The following is a 22,133-nucleotide window of genomic DNA, read 5'->3' on the forward strand; positions in this document are numbered from 1 at the left end:
GAGAGTTTGAACAAATGAAGTATATTGGTTTCAGACTTAAGATTTTTTAATTAAATCAAATTTATTTCAATAAAATATAATAGTTTTACAGAAATTTTAATTTAAATGTAATAAATGAATTAAAAATCTAAAATGCCCACTGAACATTTAAGTGTTTAATATATCATCTATTTCAGTTGGACAAGGCTCAGATAGACTGAGTGTTTAGTCTAGATCATTTTAGTTTGAAACTCTATCTCTCAGTTGCCAGGTGACTGCGCCCCATAGCGACGGTGTTTGCTGACTCACCCCTCCCTCCCTCCTTTTTCTTCTCTCTCTCTTTATCTCGCTTTCATTCAACCAAATGAGCTTTTCAAAGACTTGTTTGTTTCTCAAAATCTATAGTCATTTAAAGAGACCAGCGGTCAAAATCTTCACCACAGAAGCCACATCAAAGATAAAACTGACTTAAACTGAAAATCCATCATCTGCAAACACGTGCACGGCCGATGCATGGTGTACAGCTATGAGGTATTTATGAAAACAGGCGGTGACAGCGATCATTAACTGAGCTCCCAAGAGGAGAGACTGTGGAAACAGAACTGGGCATGAGATAACAGCTGAGAGCATCATCGTCCATCCGCGCCTGTTTATTTTACCCACATGGAAGACAGAGGTCACGGAAAAAGGGACACGGACACCATCCCAAGGGATTTGGAATATATAACCTGTTCCTGTCCAGCCCAAACACCCACAATCCGGCCCTAAAAAGCTGCCATGGTACCTGCTGCCAGTGGTGTGGATTTGAATTTAGTTGCTGTGGTGACAGGGATTAAAATCAATTCGGGGGCGGAGCTTAGGAGGAGTTTAAATTCTCAAGTTACTCGATACTACTGAAAACAAAGCTGAGGAGAAAGTAAACTATTGTTGAAACTCGTTTCAAAATTTAAGACAACAATGTGACGAAAAACAGCTATAATAGTATGTAATTCCAAAGATGCCAAAATAATAAATAAATACATAAAAAATATATAATAATAACATATTTATTGATAATAAAATTGATAATAACATATATTTACGTATTTATTTATTTATTTATTATTTTGGCAGCTTCCATATAGTAGCAGGGAAATCACAAATGGAAAGACAAAATAACTTGAATGAGATCATTTTAGTATCTCCCTGTTTCTCCAAGAGAGCAAAGAGGTTAGATGGAGAGCAAACTGAGACGTCTGCTGAAGTCTGTTTCTTCACAGATTTGTCTCCTGAGAAAAAGATCCCGGGTAAACACTCCTTCTCTCTTGAGTTTCTGAAGAGATCTCAATAATGTCTCACACTCAGATTTGCAAAACTTTGCATTCGAAAAAAGATTTCAATATGAACTCAGATATTTCTCCTCAGATTCTTTCCAGATCAAATGTTCAGTTATGCTATCCATATATATGTTATAGCGCTGCACTTTTTAATGTCAATTTATGTCATTTTTATTTCTCCTAAGCAACTAATGAGGGATAATCTGATACTTACATAAAACATAATAGAGAAATTAGTCCTCACCAATCTTTATGGGTAAAATAACCTTAGAGAGCGTAGAGTTTATGCCCATTTATGAATAATAAAAACAGGACTGGGAAGTATCTTTTAACAACCACCTACTATATATTCATTGCATTACAATACATTAAAGCACAAAAAATATCATCTGTGTGTTTCCTGGTTCAGCAAAGATTCATTTGAAGTTTCACATGCAAGTATTAACTCACTTGTTTACTTATGACTTACTAACCATTTACCACTGAGCAGATCACAGCCGAACAAACACACTCTCGTTGCTTAGTCGACGCCGAGTCAAATCTCAGGAGAAACTAATATTAGACTTGGAGCAACATATGCTGTCATTTGTATCTATATGCTTTATCATCTGAAACCAATGTTAGAACAGGTTTATGCTGTAGAAATACAATTATTTTAAGGGGTTTAAGAAAAATAATGTTTAAAAAGGAATACGCTGGAAGAATGACCTTTAATAAAGTCTATTTAAGTAACACTAGTCACCACTTCCACCTATTCGAATTTAAAAAGGTTTCCTAGTTGCAGGTTTAATTAATGACTTGAGGCTATGAAACTTGGAGTCTAAATCCTATCCGCTGCCTTGTATCCCAGAGACATTGTGTCACCTCTTGGCACAGGTTTCCCAGGTAGGGACTCTCCAGTTTCAGCTCAGGAAAGCGAGGGTCGGGTTTCACACTATAGTCATCGCCTGTTGTCTTTTTATTGTGTTTCAAGACACTGTTATCTTTTGAAATTTGAATCATCATGACAGGCTACTGGGAAGCTGCTTGGTTTGATCCGACCAATGGGCTTTGAAAATAGCGTGCTGCTCATTAGGAAGGTTTTTGAATGCTAGTAGACGAGGGGGATGGGTGGTCATTTGGAATAGAGAGCCTCACTCTTCACCGTAATCTGTAGATCTCGTCTACTTTGTGAAGTAATCTTATGATGATATCACAAATTCCACCACTGCAAGAGGCCAACGCAATTTTAGGTTTCTAGAAAGATAAGCGTGACAATTTTACACAGAGTGGACGCATGCGACGCTATCCCAGCCAACAAAAACATGTTCTAAGGACATTTTGCAAAGGTCTGTTATTTCTGTTCTCTGAACGTTTAAAACGTCGAGTTTTAAAATTTTTCTAAAAAAAATTCTAAAACTTTTTCTTGGTTATACGAACATTAAGGGAACATTCCATTTTATCATTCTGCAAACATTATGGGAACGTTACATTTAAAAGATGTTAGATGAATGTCCAACTAAATGCTCCATGAATGATGTATAAATAATGATTTTGTGCTTAAGATTTGAGAACATTATTAAAGAGCAGAAAACTTTCTATTAACGTTACTGGAAGAATGTTTGTTTATAACTTTGGGAGAACCTTGCAGGAATAATCTCTGTTAGCTGGGATATAGCCTAAGGCAATGAAATTCACACTAAGCTCACCCTTCACCTCTTCCCATACTTCCCTTCAACCCCACCTGCGGTTTGGCACCGCTCAAAAAGTCCCGGCTTTACACCTTTTGTTTCTTTTCTTTGTTGCACATCACATATAGCGACATTTGTGCCGCCCTCTAACCTTTATTCAGCTGTTGGTGAACATGAAGCCATTCATTCCCGCCTTTAGTTTACTTGAACAAATGTGAATAAAATGATATTCAGTGGCGTTCAGTCTCATATGAGCTACAAAACTATAAAACATGCTAAAAATGTGAAGCCGTTATTAACCGAACATTTGCCTATAAACAATAGCTTGTTTTTTGTTGTTGCTTAAAATTAGATACAATTTGCTTACAAATCGTTGCTTGTCACACAAGAAAATTTATTTAAAAACAAATCTCTTTGTAATCCATTGCTTGTCACATAATTCACTAATAAAAAATTGATTATCGCAAGAGCAAATTCATGTATCAAAACTATTGCTTGTTAAATTTGCTTATTGTCACAGTCACGTTTAGTTTGTTTTGTTTTCATTCAGTCACGTGTTTCCTTTTGTCTAGTTTCCCGCCACTTATTAGTTGTCATGGTTACTAATATGATTAGTCCTCTTAGTTCAGCTGTGTCTCCTTATTAACCTTGTTTGTACCACTACTTAAGTTCCTTTGGTCACTCAGTTCATTGTCGGTTGTTGTCTGTGCACTAGCACTCTGTTTTTCGTATTGGCTTGTTATTCTCAGTTCATAATAAATCATATGTTCTTTTATGGCCCTGTTTACACATGTACATGGTTATTTTGAAAAACGGAGACATTTCCCTTCGTTTGTGCCCTTCGTTTACACGCAAACGGAGAATTTGCCTCTGAAAACAATTCTTTCTAAAAACTCAGGCCAGAGTGGAGATTTTGGAAGACTTCATTTGCACGTTTGCATGTAAACTGAGAAAAACTGAGTTTTAGGGAGCTTACGTCATAGTATGCGACAACTTGCACCTGGGTCAAAAGTGCGACCAGAAAGAGGAAGTGATTGGTTGCTGTTGTTGCTATTTCAGGATTCTGATTGGCTAACGTGGGCTTGAGCTTCTTGTTACACTGCCACCTACAGGTTTGGCATGCTCTTGACGGCATATGTGACCCCGCCTGTGAAACCCCGGCTAAAGTCGCAGAATCGAATTATGAGTTAACGAGCGTCAAAGTAGTCATAGCCATAAAAATGACAAAAATAGTCAATGTGCGTTTATTGCTGTAAATGATAGATTATACCAATAGTTTTGAGATGCAATACTTACATTTTCATTTATAACATGATAAATACTGAAATTAATGATTTTATTGATACTACGTTGTACTTTTGCTCAAAAAAAAAAAACGGACGTGGGCTTCCTAAACATTGATTTCAATCGTCTCTGGGTTTATTTCGCGCAACAACACTGCTGATTCGTATGTCATTCGGTTCAGGAACTTGTCTTTTCTATTAGAAAGAGTAAAGACAGACTTTAATATCAATCCGCGAGCGCCGGTAATCAGGTCAACACAATGAAAAAAAAAGAGAGATGTCAGCCGCGTTTAGATGTCTGTGGTGATTTTTTCTTGTCATAGCCAATATTTTAAGAACTGCTTATTTGTTTTGTAGCTTGGTATTCTGCCAATAATATTAAACTTATTTGAAAGACATTTTTGGCCTGCTACGTGTTATTTGCTGGATGGTAACGTTAATGCGTTGTTTTGACATCTGACATAGCTATGGCTTTGCCGGCGACACCGAAGTATGAGCAGGAACGGAAAATAGCTGCTTGCTTAAACAGCTTGCTTGATATTAATCTCGGTGGAATTGCCCCAAATTATGATTTAACCGGTTTTATTGCGGATTATTTTCTGGAGGATGATTGTTGTGATGATGAACAGGACACATTCTTTGACGAAACTGACGAGGAATTTGACGGTAATTTTTTTTTTATGCTAAATATGTAAATGTATACTGTCAGTGTCCAGCGAATGTAATGCTAACACATATCTGTGATGCAAAAATAGTGGATTTAAATGTTTATTACATTTGTTGATGGGGATTGAGTCAGTTTAAATTACGTTTATGGCATGATGTGTATTTGTCTCATTAGGCTACACTCTGAATTGAAGTCTGCTTACCACCTATAGGCTGTTTCTTATTCCTATGCCCTCCCCTCAATTAATCAGATCCAGTCTGACTAAACTGAAAAAATATTTTCTGATATTTTCATATAAAATGCTTCATTATCCATTTTAAATGTGTAATTAAACCCACTTCCAATTCTTGCATGTTACACAATCATGTTTTTAGGTATCTTGCTTTGAATTGAAAAAAAATGATCTTTGCTTTTTCAGGCAGTGACCAAGATGATGAGGAGGACAAGCCAGTTTTGGTGATTGAACCCCAAGCTATTTGTCTGGCGAACATGAATAGGGAACACCAGCAAGAAGAATTTGCTTCGAATGCTGGAAGTCCAGATGTGAAACTGAAAATCAGTTTCTCTTGCAACTGCAAGTATTTCAATTAAATGGGGAAAAGTGTTCTTTATTTTTCAAGGAGGGAGAGTTGCTGTCACTCAGGATTTTATTTTGCATCTAGACAATTTTAGAATGTGTACAAAGTTTGAGACTGACCTGTTAAAGGGATAGTTCACCCAAAAATGATTTACTCATACTCACCCTCATGTTATTCTGATCCTGTATAAGTTTCTTGCTTCTGTTAATAATAAGATATTTTAAAGAATGTTGATAACCAGACAGTTGGCGGCACCTATGGAAGTCAATGGGTGCCGTCAACTGTCTCATTACCAACATTCTTTAAAATATCTTATTATTAACAGAAGCAAGAAACTTACTGTATACAGGATCAGAATAACATGAGGGTGAGTATGAGTAAATCATTTTTGGGTGAACTATCCCCTGAAATTTTTTTTTTTTTTTTTTTTCTCAGTTACACCGTGGGCCAGTAAGAGAATGATAATTTCAGAGAATGAGAAATGTTATGTTATTTAATTTATATATTATTGACATTTCACTGATATTACATTTTACTAATAAAGTTATACAAATCATTCCACTGAATTGACATGGTAATTGTTGCTACGATCAAGCTCTTGTGGTACCCCCATTCGTTTCAATGTGTTTATGCTTTTTGGACATGCACATCATAATAAATAGACCTGTTTTACAAAACTTTAAGAATTTTTCCACTGATGTGTCATATATCACTAAAAAGGGGAGAATCTCAGCTTTAATGTGTTATAAGGCACATATGCAGGATAACTATGGATCAATTGTGTTGCAGTTTTAACAAATAACTTTTTTTTAAATTGGAATTTCTCAAAAATATGATTTTCTGAGCCCGAACTTTAGCAAATCTTTGACATGGCCTTACTCAGTCAATATTAAAGATATCAAGGTTATATTTTCACAGAATGTTCTTTACATTATGTAGGATGATTTTATGTAGAAAACATTGAATCACAAAAAAATGACTTTAGCTGGGTTTTCACAGGCAGGGTCACATATATAGATGGGTTCGTGTAAACGAGCACTGTTATGAAAACTGACAGGTGTGCACGATGTTATTTTTGAAAACGGAGAGGGTGAAATGTCCGTTTATGAAAATAGCCGGCCACGTGTAAACAATGTAAACATCTTCGTCTTCTGTGGATCTAAGCGTACACTTATAAAGTGTTGCAAATTCATTTAAAAGATGTTGTGTGTTGTAACTGTTACATGTTGCACAAGTAAACAAATTTACTTACAAACTTTTGCTTGTTGCACGAATAAAAAAAAAAATTGAAATCACTAAACTGTTGCTTGTCGCACAAATAAAAAAAATATTATTGTCATACAAATATATATTTTTAAATAACTTATAAACTGTTGCTTGTCGCACAAATAAAAAATCACTTATAAACTTGCTTGTCGCACAAATAAAACAAATCAACTGTTGCTTGTTGCACAGATAAAAAATCAGTTATAAACTGTTGCTTGTCATACAAGTAAACAAATTTACTTGTGAATTGTTGCTTTTCACACATGTAAACTAATTCACAATTCTTTATACATTAGCATATAATCCATCGTATGGAAGCTTGTTTCCGCCACTGAATAAAACATTTTAAAAGATAATTGCGACTTTTTATCTCACAATTGCGAGTTTACATCTCGCAATTCTGACTTTATTTCTCAGAACTGCGAGATATAAAGTCAGAATTGCATGAAATAAAGTCGCAATTGCGTCTTATAAAGTCAGAATTCTGACTTTTTTTCTCGCAATTGCGACTTTATATCACGCAATTCTGACTTTATAACACATAATTGCGAGTTTATATCTCGCAATTCTGACATCTTTTCTCAGAATTGTGAGATATAAACTCACAATTGTGAGATATAAAGTCCAATTCTAAGGGGGGAAAAAAGAAGGACTTTTTTTTTTTTACCTCAGAATAGTTTATATCTCACAATTCTGACTTTACAACACGCAATTGCGACTTTATATCATGCAATTCTGACTTTATATCTCCCAATTGCGTATTATAAAGTCAGAATTGCGTGATATAAAGTTGCAATTGCGACCCCCTTAGAATTGGACTTTATATCTCACAATTGTGAGTTTATATCTCACAATTCTGAGAAAAGATGTCAGAATTGCGAGATATAAACTCGCAATTATGTGTTATAAAGTCAGAATTGCGTGATATAAAGTCGCAATTGCGAGAAAAAAAGTCAGAATTCTGACTTTATAAGACGCAATTGCGACTTTATTTCACGCAATTCTGACTTTATCTCGCAATTCTGACTTTATAACACGCAATTGCGACTTTATTTCACGCAATTCTAACTTTATATCTCGCAATTCTGAGAAATAAAGTCAGGTAACATCAGGTAACACAAGCGATGGTATGGAAGCTTGTTTCCGCCACAGAATAAAACATTTTAAGAGATAATTGCAACTTATTATCTCACAATTGCGAGTTTACATCTCAGAATTGTGAGATATAAACTCACAATTGTGAGATGTAAACTCGCAATTGTGAGATAAAAAGTCAGAATTGCGTGATATATAGTCGCAATTGCGAGAAAAAAAGTCTGAATTCTGACTTTATAACACGCAATTGCGACTTTATTTCACGCAATTCTGACTTTATATCTCACAATTCTGACTTTATAAGACGCAATTGCGACTTTATTTCACGCAATTCTGACTTTATATCTCGCAGTTCTGAGAAATAAAGTCAGAATTGCGAGATGTAAACTCGCAATTGTGAGATAAAAAGTCGCAATTATCTCAATGTTTTATTCTGTGGCGGAAACAAGCTTCCATACCATCGCTTGTTGCATAGGTAAATGAATTTGGTCATAAACCAAGTTATAAGGTGACTTTTTCAGTTTTTGCTGATGCTCAATAGGTTTGCATTCCATCGCCCGGGCAACATCGCGATGAACAGGTGCAATGCTGTCTTTGAGAATTTGTTTAATTGCAAAGGGACACACTGCATTCATGCATAAACTGCAGGGTTGAACCTGTCATCCGCTCACTGTGTGGAAGGTGAGTACTAATCCAAACACAGAAACTTGCAGTGTTACCGAGGCAGCCTCGGTCTTTCTATGTTACAGCCATTGTCTTTTTAAGAACAGGGGGAAAAAAGGTATTTTCAGCCATTGAAAGACTTTTCCCTGTAGACACCCTTTGTATTCCAGCTCCCAAAGACACAATAGGGACTTCTGCAATGAGAGGGGGAGAAACTAGCAGGTCCCACAGAGCACACAAAAGAGCAGAGTTACTGTAAGACGAGACACGCTATGACCGAAGTGGCATTCAGGAGTACAAATTACGAAAGAGGTGAGAGATACCGCATTGTGGATAGTAGGATGTGGTTTACAATACGACAAGTCCGGTTCAGCAGCCGTTTCGAAATTAAGTGCCTTTTTTTTTTTTTTTACGATATTTTACCACTGTTCCATACCTGTCCCAACTCAGAGGTCTTAACCTTTTTGATTAACAACATCAAAATGAAAATCTAAATGTCAATAAAATCAGCTGAACTGATATTCAATTATTTATAGAAATTAATCTGAGTCCAGCAAATATATTTATATACATTTTTGTACAATAAGACTTCTAGGGCCAGATTTACTAAACAGGGCAAATTTGCGTGAGAGCGCAATTCCAAAACAGCGCCGATGGGAGTGAAAAGTTCTGCGCGTGATCTACTGACGACACGCAAATTAAAGAACACAGACTCAGCCGGACCATTTCCATGATGACCAACACAATCTACCAGTTAGCGTCTGGTTTAAGACATGCTTTTTTGGGGGGTGTTAAATAATTGTGCAAATACCAGTACACTGACGAGCGCAAACCTTAGTAAATCACCTTGCATGATTCATTTAAATACTCTCCTCCCATAAATTCTGCGTCTGACTGGGAAACTCCTACAAATGCATAATTATGCCATAAATCCTGACAGTAGTTTTTAATGCCGAAAGAGGACCATAGAGTATTTAAGCTGTCTATCACTAGCAAAGCTTAATGACTATCCTAAGACTACATGTTAAAACATGCTAGTAGCAATATGCTAATTCATGTTAGCAATGTGATCAAACATGCTAGCAATGTAATTAATCAAACTAATTAATCGCACATTGTTTCGAAAGAATGCCAGTATCGTAGATACAAATACTGGTACTGGTGTCTCTATACATTTTTTTTATTTTATTTTTTTATTATAGGCATTCAGCATTCCAGTATAATTGAAAGCTATAATTTTTTAACATTTATTAGGCTTTAAATAATATAATAACTTTTTAAGTGAACTTAAAACAATCTTCACATAAACCCATTACAATAAATTTCACATTTACCAGCCCTCCAATATATCAGGGCTAATTTTTTTCTATTGACCCAGTCAGACCGGTTCAGATATTTACTTACCCAGTCAAAATGCACTAAAAGTTATTGTTTTCATTGTTTTTGACCCATGTAACCTTGTAAATAGTGCTTTAGGATTTTCAGGCAGGTCTCACAGGTAGGATATATACAGAAATTGAATAAAACTATCAAACACTTCACTGTCTTCACTGCATAAATTATACATTAAATATAGATTAATCCTAGGTTTATTAAGCTGCTGTCACTTTATGACCTGAAGCACATGATGTGGATCTGATGCACATCCTATTTTCTCACAAGTATTAACGTACATTTAACCCGTTTAACTGTCCTTGCAAGGATACAGTTTTGCATAATTATGTGTGTTTTTGTCCATTCAAGCGCTGCCTGAAGTCGCTTTCTGTGCACACGAGTGTGTGTGTGTGTCACACAGATAGGAGATTCACAGACGCGTACCAGTAGTAACGCACTGCGTTCTCTTTTGCGTCTTGTCGTGTGTGAATAGTTTAAAAGCATTTGCTTGAATAGAGCGTGATCATACTGTAACACCAGCCAAAGGGGGGAAAAAAACAGATTAAATATTTTCAACTTGTTAAACAAAAAAAATTATTAGCGCGCGTTAACACGACAATTTTGACAGCACTAGTTAAAACATGCTAGCAATGTGCTAAAACATGCTAGCAACATGGTAAAACATATTAGCAATGTTTTAATTGATGCTAGCAACATGCTAAAACATGCTAAATCATGTTAGTTACGTGCTAAAACATGCAATCAAAATGTAAAATAATGCTAGACACATGCTAAGACATGCTAACAACATGATAATCATGTTAGGAAGCGTATAAAACATTCCAACTTTCAGACAAGGCTTTGTCAAGCCAACATCAATATATATCTTTATATCTCATTATTTGGACTTTTCTTCTCAAAATTACGAACAAAAGAAATCTGTATTATGAGCAATTGTGAGGAAAAAAAAGTCAGAATTATGACATAAAAAGTTGCAATTACCCTTTTTATTTTCTTTTACAAGCTTAGAAATATTTTTGATGCATGGTTGCAAAAATTCCAACCTTTTTCATGTGCCTAAGGTTGCTGACCCCAGCAATAAGCTCACAGCGTTGCCGCACTTACCATCATAGCTGGGATGCACTCGAAGATTGTTCACTCCAAAGTGCATGAGGATGGGGATATCGTAGTCCTGACGCACCCACTCTATGACGTGCTGAGGGGCAGTGCTGCCCTTGTCCGGGGCTGGTAGACTGCATGTCAACACAGCAGTGTCCCCTTTCTTGGCACGGACGTGGGCATCAGCTGCACTTGTGTGAACTAAAATGATGAGAAAATAATTGTACATTTTGTAAGTAAAAATAAAAGCTGTGAGTATAATTATACAACATATTATTTAGATACAGAAATATAATATAAATGAATATAGTGCCCTTCACGTGTTGGTCAATTTTTTTATTATAAAATGTTGTTTCAATTAAATGAATGTACTATATTTTATTTCGATGATATTTTTATTTAATATTTTGTATTTTTAGGGGATTTTATGGTACTAAATTATATTTACGCTGTATTTACAATCCATTTATTCACTTTTTAAGAATAGACCTGAAAATTTAATTTGTACCTGTCATAAATCTTTAATGCTTTAGAGCACAGACTGAAGTTTGATCTCTTTTTAAAGACGATACTTGGCAGATTATTGCTGAAGTGAATTTTTTTTTATAAGTGAACATAAAAAAGTTGCAGAATTTTACGTTTATTGTAATGAAAAACAAGTTGTGTTCCATATTTGATCAAAAGTTTTCACTATATGAAATTTGTCTCCCATTAATTTCCAATGCGGCCATTTTTGACCGCGAGGAGTACAAGTGTGACTATTTTTTTCAGGACCATTTAATCTTTTCGAATCATGTCCATGATTTTTTTTGTGTGTGTGTTCACATACTAACTGTTAAAGGGATACTCCACTTTTTTCGGAAATATGCTCATTTTACATCTCCCCCAGAGTTAAACAGTTGAGTTTTACCGTTTTAGAATCCATTCAGCCGAACTCCGGGTCTGACGGTACCACTTTTAGCATAGCTTAGCACAGATCATTGATTCTGATGAGTCCAGTAGCATTTCTTTCAAAATGACCAAAGAGTTTCAATATTTTTCCTATTTAAAACTTGACTCTTCTGTAGTTAAACCGTGTACTAAGATCGACGGAAAATGAAAAGTTGCGATTTTTTAAGCCTATATGACTAGGAACTACTCTCATTCCGGCGTAATAATCAAGGAACTGTGCGGCTGTACCATGAGTGCAGCAGGCGTAGTGATATGACGCAGCGCCTGAAAATAGGTCTAATAGGTTAGACAAACTTAGTCCCGGTCACGTTGGAAGAAGTTACCGAGCTGGGGACTATTTTCAGGCGCTGCGTCATATCACTACGCCTGCTGCACCCATGGTACAGCCACACAGTTCCTTGATTATTACACTGGAATGAGAGTAGTTCCTAGTCATATATGCACCCATGGTACAGCCACATAGTTCCTTGATTATTACGCTGGAATGAGAGTAGTTCCTAGCCATATAGGCTTAGAAAATCGCAACTTTTCATTTTCCGTCGATCTTAGTACACGGTTTAACTACAGAAGAGTCAAGTTTTAAATAGGAAAAATATTGAAACTCTTTGGTCATTTTGAAAGAAATGCTACTGGACTCATCAGAATCAATGATCTGTGCTAAGCTATGCTAAAAGTGGTACCGTCAGACCCGGAGTTCGGCTGAATGGATTCTAAAACGGTAAAACTCAACTGTTTAACTCTGGGGGAGTTGTAAAATGAGCTTATTTCCGAAAAAAGTGGAGTATCCCTTTAAAATCTTTACCAAGTTTCGTACCACTCCGATGAAGTAAAAAATTCTATAAAAAACAAAACGTAAAATTTTTTGATCAAAAATGACCAAAGAACACCAGAGGTTTAAACCAGTGACTTTTATCCTGCATGTTTGTGTGTATATCAGTTGTAAAGTTGTTACTGTAAAATACTCACTGAATAGGGACAGTACTGCAACAGTGACTTCCAATAGAGGAAGATTCTTCAGTAGCATGATGGGTATTCATACAGATTCACATACCTGCAAAACATCAAACATACAAGATCAGACAACAGGCAAACAAACCTCAACCACAGTGAAAGCATACAGTATGTCACAAAAATAACCACACCTCTTTTGCTTTGCGTGTTTCTATAATCTCAGAGCACACAGGAGGATTATGGGATCTTTTGTACGGATTATATTGTAACCACAGTAAGTTTGCGCAACAACACATCTGCATTGAACTAATTAATTCATGAATAAACTTAAACTGTAAAATGAGATCCAATGATCTCCAGCACGACATGTGATGCCTTCAGCTCAAGAGAGATTAAATACACTGTAACTACTGAAACAGCCTCTCGTTTATTACCAATCTATGCAAAATTAAACATTTGCATTATAATGTAATTCCACTCAAAAGCCTTTTCTTTAAAAATCTTATTTATGTCATAAATACATCAATCGAACTGTGGCAACAATTGAGCAGATGGAGCTAAAAAACACTTTGAATCTTTGAAACTATTCGGCAATCTTAATGAATTTATTAATTAATTAAAGTAAATGTATATTTATAATACATGTGACGCATTATTTTTTTTATCTAATGATTTGTAAACATACAAATGCATGTCACACAGCAGGAAACTGGTGTCACTGCTTGATACCTCATGTCAACTTTTATATATATACTTGACCTGTGCAAAGATGACTTTACAGGATACCATCAATAATGGCTATGTGGGTAGATAGGAAGTTGCAAGACGATTGATAAAACTCCCTCAGAGTACATACACAACTGCAGCCGAATGTCATTGAGTCATCAGTCTAACACTGCGGTCTTTGGTAAATCATTAACACATCAGGAAGCATTAGGTCTGTTGCCGCTGTAAATACTAAAGTGTGTGATTCGTGCGAAGGGTAAAGCTAGCACTCCACTTAGCTCACTGTGAGCCTGTGCAACGCACCAGCGCACAATGCAAACTCCCGCTCATTACCCCCCGTGTGCAATGAGCGAGAGCCATTCTTAGAGACTGCTGAATGGGGTCCAAAGACAATCCCACAGGTCACACGTTTCTCACCGCACACTCAGCTACCAGTCTGTTCACCATTCAGCGTCTATTCAGCGATTCAGAAACCTTGTGGTACAAAAATCTGAGAACTTGAGTAATTAAGTAGTACGTTTTTGTGCATTGTAAAATGTACCGCAGAAGAAGCAAAGCTCTATGGGATGCTGATAAACCAGTTCTTCTCTGACAAAAGCTGGTAGGTCAGCGTTCTGCTATGGTTTGCTGCCTTCTAAGGGTAGACACCCAGCTAACAGGAAACGGTTCTCACAACTTAGGCTAATGTCCTAGCAAGGTTCTCTCAAAGTTATAAACATTCTTTTAGTAATGTTAATAGAAACATTTGTTCAAAGTTATCTGGCCTTTAATAAGATTCTCAAAACATAAGCGCAAATGTTGTTCATGGGACGGTTTTTCTGAAATATTTTAGTTGAACGTTCATCTAAGACATTTGTCTAAATATTAAATAAATGTTGCTACTTACTACTTGTTTCAGAACGTTCAGAAACGTTCCCATAATGTTTGAAAAATGATAAAATGGAACATTCCCATTCATGTTTTCTCTAAGGTTCACATAACCAAGAAAATACTTTTTTAAAATATTTAAAATCTTGTCGTTTTGAAGATTCAGAAAACACTTATCTTCATGGGAGCATTAGCAACACCTTCTAAGAACATATTTTTGTTAGCTGGGCAACACCATCCCAGCTAGACCAAAGTCCTACATAAATTACCAAGCACACAAAAGCTGTCTTTTTGATTTACTGTTTTACTGTAGTTTCAATAACCGACAGTACAATTCTATTTATTAACCTTTGGGGGCAAGGGTTAGAGTACTTGGCCATTAAAAATAACCAGGAAACAAACGTTATATTATACTGTTTTATGTCTATAAAGACACCAAACTGGGACCATATTGTGGGTTATGCTAATTCCAGGCACTGAAAGAACTGAGTCGTCCATTCATTCTTGGCTTTTACAAAGGACGGGTTAAACTCAAGTCACAAATTTCTCTCAGTCAATAAATCTGGCTGTGTTGTGAAGGAACTGGCGTGAAAGCCAAATATAGTCCACTCATTCTAAGCTTAACCTTAATGTGAAAGGATCAGCAGTTCTTCGATTATTCATATCTGACCTATTCTGCATACAAGTAAATGAAGATGACAATAACACTCAGAAATTTAGTTTAATCAAGTTGGCTGTAAATATGTTCTAACGTCAGATAAAGGAGTGTTAGGCCAAATTTTTATTGTATGACTAGGGTCAATTAGATCTTAAGTCAACAAGAAATCAAAATTGACACTTTTGTAACTTGTGTTTTCCAGTCTAATTGTGTAAAGTTTATTGGTCTTATGTTATTACAGATAAATAACACAACTGTTTCTTTTAATGGGTTTTTGGTTAAATGACTGAAATAAGGTTTGTGGTGAGCACAAGTTCAAGATATTTTCACACTTTATTCTACAACATAAAAATACATCAGTAATACCTCTTAGTTTTTAAAGCTTTTACTTGTCTTGTAAAATAAGGATGCTGACGAGTGGTTAAATGGGAGTACAAACGTCATCAGGACGAACAGGTAGACTCATCTACACACTATAGTCCGCTTTCACAGCCTCATTGTGCTTATAATCGCATTCTTACAATTTACTTGAACTTTCAGTGAAAATGCTTTTAAACAAAGAACGAAAGAGTTGTCAGAAACTTAGTGATGGTGACGTCATGCGACCGTGGTGTAGTTCGTTTATAGCCTACGCTTAGCTTTTGACGTCTGCTGATTGTTTTTACACTTCAAAATTCATAAAAGTTGTGTATTTTTTGCAATAATCCAAAAGCCTATGGAAAACTCTTATTGGGTTTTTGTCATGGGTGATGCGAACCTCTAGGCTGGTCTATTGCCATCACTGTAGCGCTCTACATATCGTCCAATTTTGACATTTAAATTCTCAACTTATATCCCATATTCTGAAAGTGAAATGAGATTCAAAGGGTGATTCATGACTTTAAATGAGGCCAAAGATGCAACAAAACCTCACATGATTGTGCTCCTTTGAGATGTGGCAAAGCAATAAACTAACTCGAGCTTCAAAGAAGCAAAGCAAACATTGTAAAGGACGAAACAAACAAGAGACGTTCACACTAGTGACCTGCAAGAGAACTACTTACTCTTTAAAAGCCTTTAAAACAGTAGTCATGTCATACTGTGAAAGTGAGCTCTATATTTACAAAAGCATTTGTTCATTAGAGCAAATAAACAGATCAGCTGTAGCAGCTGGACCTGAAACTCCGAGGCTCAGAGCAGATTCCCTGATGACGAACTCACGGATTTAATCAGACAAATGGACCAACATCGATTTGTGGAGGTCAGAAATGTTAACCCACTTTCCTTATTTTACAAAGCTACCAACAATACCCCTTTTTATAAACCGAACAGATGTGCAGATGTAGCCAGATGTGCACTTAAAAAACAATTGCAAACTCGTTTTAGAAAGATAATAGAGATTTAGCTGCTATAGATGGATTGTTTTGGTTGTATTATAAACCAGTTAAAATGATCTAAAAATGAAAGAAATGAGATCATAAGGAAACATTTTCACTGAAGCCGAAAGTTGACCATGAATTTGTCAAGTCACCAACATGCAAATGTCCTACCGTGGCGCCATCACAAACAAAACCTTTCCAGTGACAGGAAAAAAAACACGGACAGATTGTTAAAGTGTCAAACAATCAGTCATTTGGTGAAGAGAGAAAGCGCCATATCCATTACAGTGTTGATTACAGATTATCCATTTTCAAAAAAAAGGTGATAATCATTTACAACACTGTGTATGCAAGCATCATAATCCATACATTGCATGGTGCTGTGCATGAAAGCTCAGTGATTCATGAGAACTGGGATCAGAGTGTAATCCAGGATAATCTGGCTGCAGTGAACCTGGGAAAAAGTGACTGATTAATATCACAGTAAATAAGAGCGATGCCTCTGACCGGGTTATACTCTGTGGTATACTGGTGAATTTGACTACATTAAGCATGTGACTCACCCTGAATCTACGCGTGAGTCACATTGGGCTAACTCTGACAAAAAGGAAAATCCATTGTCACAACCTGTTTATACTCGATTGTTTACACTCAGAAAAGTTTGATCAATAGACGCTTAATGAACTTCAGTAATGGCAATTCAATAAGTTATATAAGAGGGGGAAATGATTAAATGTCTAAATGTAGTATGGTGTGTTGTAGAAGAACAGGTCAGAAAGGTAAGGTTCATTAGATTTATAGATTTATAGCCTAAGCCTGTATTGGATTTTGTAAAACTCCTTGTTGGATAGATGATGGCATTTTGTTTGCCCTAACTTGACCTGCCCCCACAGATACACTTGGACCCTTGCAGGGGCAACAAACCACTTTAATTCCTCCATGCTGAACTGCAACTGGCAGTCAAATGCTAGATAAATACCCCACTTTTTAAACTAACACACAAATAACATAGCCAATGCAGCATAAAAATATTGCTGGCAATGTACACACATCTTAAATTTGGCAAATGAACATGATCCTGTGCCTAAGGCTATATAAAAACATAGATAGACAGTTAGATAGATAGATAGATAGATAGATAGACATTCATCTGTTTTACTTGTTATTTTTTAATGATATCTTAACATTCTGAAACGTTCCCATAATGTTGAATGTTCCTTTAACGTTCGCATAACCAAGAAAAAAATATTGGACGTTTTAAGCGTTCAGGGAACATTCAAAAATAACGCTTTTAAAACTTATTGGGAACATAAGCAAAACTTTCGTTGACTAACATTTTTGTTAGCTGTGTAAGCGCTTAAAGAAACAAGCGATTTAAACTTAGCCTACTCTGAATTAAATAACGCTGTTGCCGCTTATTACACAAACCCCACAATTAAATGTCAATTACATTTTAATCTATAAATGTTTCTTCTTTCCTATCTATCTTAGAAAATAAAACTTGTAACAGACTAAACTGTGTTTTGTGTATACTCACCTGTATCACTTCATGTATCAGCTGTAGTAGGCAGCGCTGTTTTGCCTTGATGACGGAAAATACCACGAAGACAATTATTCCAAAAGTAAGAAATTGTATTCTCTCATGCGTTAATTCCACATCACAATCAATTCTCAAGGGCAACTTCAGAAACTCTGCCAGTAGTATATTATTTTCCTCTTATTTCTATGAATGAGGTGAAGAAAACAAGAGCATAAACTTTGTCTCTATGGGAGGTTTGAGCTCGCGCATCAGCGCACCTCTCGCGTTGAGTTCACTCCTCCTGCTGCTGTTTAATCAAACTAATGCTGTGCGCATGCGCAGAGAGCACACAGTCCAGCAGGAATGGAAAAAAAAAAAATGGGAAAAGGGAAAAAATCGTTTTAATTGCAAAGGAACACTTCAAATATTTGTAACTTTTAATACAGAAAAAATACTAGTGATGTTCGCAATTATTCATCAGCCCTACATTAATACTGGCGCAAGGCATTTCACTAACAGATAGCCTAACTCTGATAATACCGAGGTGTGTCTGTTGTACTTTGGTCAAGATTCTGATATTGTGTGTCATCTGGGCACACGTAAATCACTCCTGAGCCTGCAAGCACAGTAAACTGATGAATAATGACGATGACAATGAACGATGTGTTGAAGTGTGTGGGTTGGGTAAAATATGGCCTAAGTGAAACAAATGCAATGTGTGTTGCCATGAATTTCAGTGCTGATAATGTATAAAGTTGTATGAATAATACAAACATACACAACACTTTATGCTTTACCTGCAATGAAAATCATAGGATCATAACCCAATAAATTGTGTCTTCTTATGAACAATGTTTAATTATTACTCATCATCACCTCAATATTAATGATAGGCTAATCTTTATTCTTGTTATTATTAATATTATTATAATTAGTATTACTATTAGATAATGTCAACTTTCTTAAAGGCAGAGGGCCTATTAACAGTTTGGTTACCGACACTCTTCAAAATATCTTCTTTTGTGTTCAGCAGGAGAAAGAAACTCGTACAGGTTTGGAACAACTTGACGAACTCACTACCACATGGGCCTTTAAATTTGACCAGGCCAAATGCTCCTTGTTACATAAAACATGCAACATGGCTTATTTCTCCAATCAGGAATGACATAAAAAGATAATATTAATAATGCACATGCTCAGTTAGCCTCTTCCTTCCTGGAAGAAAGATGCCATATGTGACCATTCCTTCTGCAAAAATACATTTAAAGTTAAAGTATTTTTTAATGATCAGAATTTTTTGTCATACTGTCTAAACTGTTTGCGTGAAGCATTATGAAGTCATATTTTAATCTGTTTTTTCTTAGCTTCTAAACTGTATAGCTAGCATGTGTCAAGGCTATTGTGTCAAGCTAACATAGGAAGTTTTATCATGGCTGTCAGTATAGGAACAGTTGCAACATCAATGTAAAAAACCTTGCCATAACATACAATTATAATTTTATGTATTAATAAAGAACCCCTTTTAATTTTCAGGTATCTCCCGCTTTTATTTTAGCAAAGTTTTTATTTAAGTACCAATGTTTCGGCACAAGTATCCTTTGTCAAGGTCTGTTTTCAGTAACACAAGAGAGGAAATGCACAACAGATAGGAGTGTCCCTCTGTTCTGATGTTATAGCAGCAAACACAGTGAAGTATAAAGGCACGACACTAAGACTTTACCATTTGTCACAATTTTGTCACAACAGAATTTTGCATATTTATTTTTTACTGGTGTTTTACCTGTTGTCGACTTTTGACCTTCATCACGTTGTATTATAGGGTTAACGGAAATTGGATGAATATATATATATATACTTAAACACACAGTTCACAAACTTACACAGAAGTATTATTAAATGTCAATGTTAATTTTGATTTAATATATATAATGTAGTTCAAATGAATTGTAATAAATTACCAATAATTTTCACTGTTCACCCTTTACTAGTTTTTGTTTTTATACAGCCAATTTAACTTAGTGAAGTTAATTTAATGTATGTGCACAAGTAAAATAAATACATTTTTTAATGATGTTAAAGAAAGATTTATTACATTTTAATGAATGTTGCAGCTGCCCCTATGGGTGTGCTTGTGCTGTAACCTGTTATTGGGTCAGTCGCAGCTATTTCCCTTAGTCTATTCAAGTAGGCTATAAATTGTACATATATTTTAATATACACATATTGCAGCAGTGTGGGTGGGTAGCTGACATATGTGGGTATAATTGTATAAGTCTTTGATAAACTCAAATGCACACTCTACGCTTTATGAGATGAAACACTATTATGAAGGCCCCCTAGCGGTAGACAGCTTGACATGCCGTGGGTAAAAACACTTGAACCGATTTACCAGTAGAGGACAGTAAAGTTCTTCTGTTTTTTCTCTTCAGGACAGTGCAACGACATTCGGAAAGAAACTACTACATAAACGTTTTAATATTAGTACGCAACAACGTTTCGAACAGTAGTATTCTACATTTATGTCCCCATTACATTGTTGAAAGTCACAGAACCTAAAGTACAGCTCATTTCATTGTAGGATATACAGGCAGCACCCAGTTCCTTGACTTCTGTTAGCTTACTTCACATTAGTGGCAAATGCAGACAGTCATCCATATTCTGTGGATAAAAAAAAACAAAAAACAAAAAAAACTATATACTGCAATATTACAATAAGACAAAAAGGTAAAGTATACACCACATGGTTATTAAAGTTAACAAACTAAAACTAAACCAATTAAATGTAAAAAAAATCAATGTTAACTGAAATAAATTGATTTTATTTCAGCTGTTTTCAACATTTCTCATTTTTATGTACTCGATGTTCTAAAATAACTGAAACTGAAATAAAAATAATAAAAATAATATATAGACATGTTTTCAAATTTTGACAAACACAATAATTACTAATACCAAAATTAAAATGATTTTTTTTTTTTTTTTTGAAAATGCAATTAAAATGAAAAAGTATAAAAATAAAAAAAGAATTCATAATACTAATAAAAATACAATAATGATACTAAAATAGCACTGGCAACCTACACCATTCTAAACAACCTACTCATGGACTCCTATATACCTATGAGCCAAAACATTATGACCACCTGCCTAAAATGCTGTTGGTCTTCTGCATGCTGCCAAAACCACGCCGACCCGCCGAGACAGACTCTACAAGATCCCAGAAGGTGTATCTGGCACCAGCAGATCCTTCAAGTCCTGTAGGTTGCGAGGTGGAGCTGTTGTGGACCAAACTTGTTGGCCTTGTTAAGAGATTATCAATGATTACCGGTCAAAAGTTTGGATTTGGTTTTAATGTTTTTGTCTTTTATGCTCATCCAGGCTGCATTTATTTGATCAAAAATACTGAAAAAAAAGTAATATTGTGAAATATTATTACAATTTAAAATAATGGTTTTCTATTTTAATATACTTTAAAATATAATTTATTTTTGTGATGCAAAGCTGAATATTTATCAGCCAATCAGTGTCACATGATCCTTCAGAAATCATTCTAATATGCTTTTATTTATTTTTACTTTATATTCATCAAAGAATCCTGAAAAAAGTATCACAGGTTATATATATAAAAAAAAAAAAAAAAATTAAGCAGCACAACTGTTTCCAACATTGATAATAAATCATATTAGAATTATTTCTGAAGGATCGTGTGACACTGAATGGCTGATAAAAATGCAGCTTTGCATCACAGAGATACATTATATTTTAAAGTATATTAAAATAGAAAACCATTATTTTAAATTGTAATAATATTTCACATTGCTGTTTTCAATGACATTTCAAATAAATGCAGGATTAATAATAATAATAATAATATTATATATATATATATATATATATATACAGACTGTAATACTGTTACTGTCAACCTTTTCAAAGAATATAAATATTTTAATTTAAATTACTGAATTACTTTATCCTTCTAATTAACCTTCTGTGGTTCTCAAAATACAACACTTTTTGCTTCCTCAACATAAAGCAGCACAAGAAGGAGAACATCAATACTTCATTCAGTCATTTTAAAACCAAAGACGGC

General features: G+C 35.2%; 1 protein-coding gene across 1 annotated transcript in view; it reads right to left on the minus strand.

Moving 5' to 3' along the window:
- The window catches only part of igsf9a (immunoglobulin superfamily, member 9a), a 32,882-nt gene extending 14,571 nt beyond the window's left edge, over positions 1–18,311 (minus strand). Inside the window, exons 1-3 of the mRNA XM_084400508.1 lie at positions 18,059–18,311; positions 12,928–13,012; positions 11,017–11,211 (exon numbers count right to left, since the gene is read on the minus strand). Coding sequence (XP_084256634.1) covers positions 11,017–11,211; positions 12,928–12,985 — 253 coding nt within the window. The 5' untranslated portion in view covers positions 12,986–13,012; positions 18,059–18,311. The remainder of the gene's footprint in view (positions 1–11,016; positions 11,212–12,927; positions 13,013–18,058) is intronic.
- Positions 18,312–22,133: the final 3,822 nt, after the last annotated feature.

The sequence above is a fragment of the Rutilus rutilus genome (assembly GCF_951802725.1).
Source record: "Rutilus rutilus genome assembly, chromosome: 25".
Taxonomy (NCBI): domain Eukaryota; kingdom Metazoa; phylum Chordata; class Actinopteri; order Cypriniformes; family Leuciscidae; genus Rutilus; species Rutilus rutilus.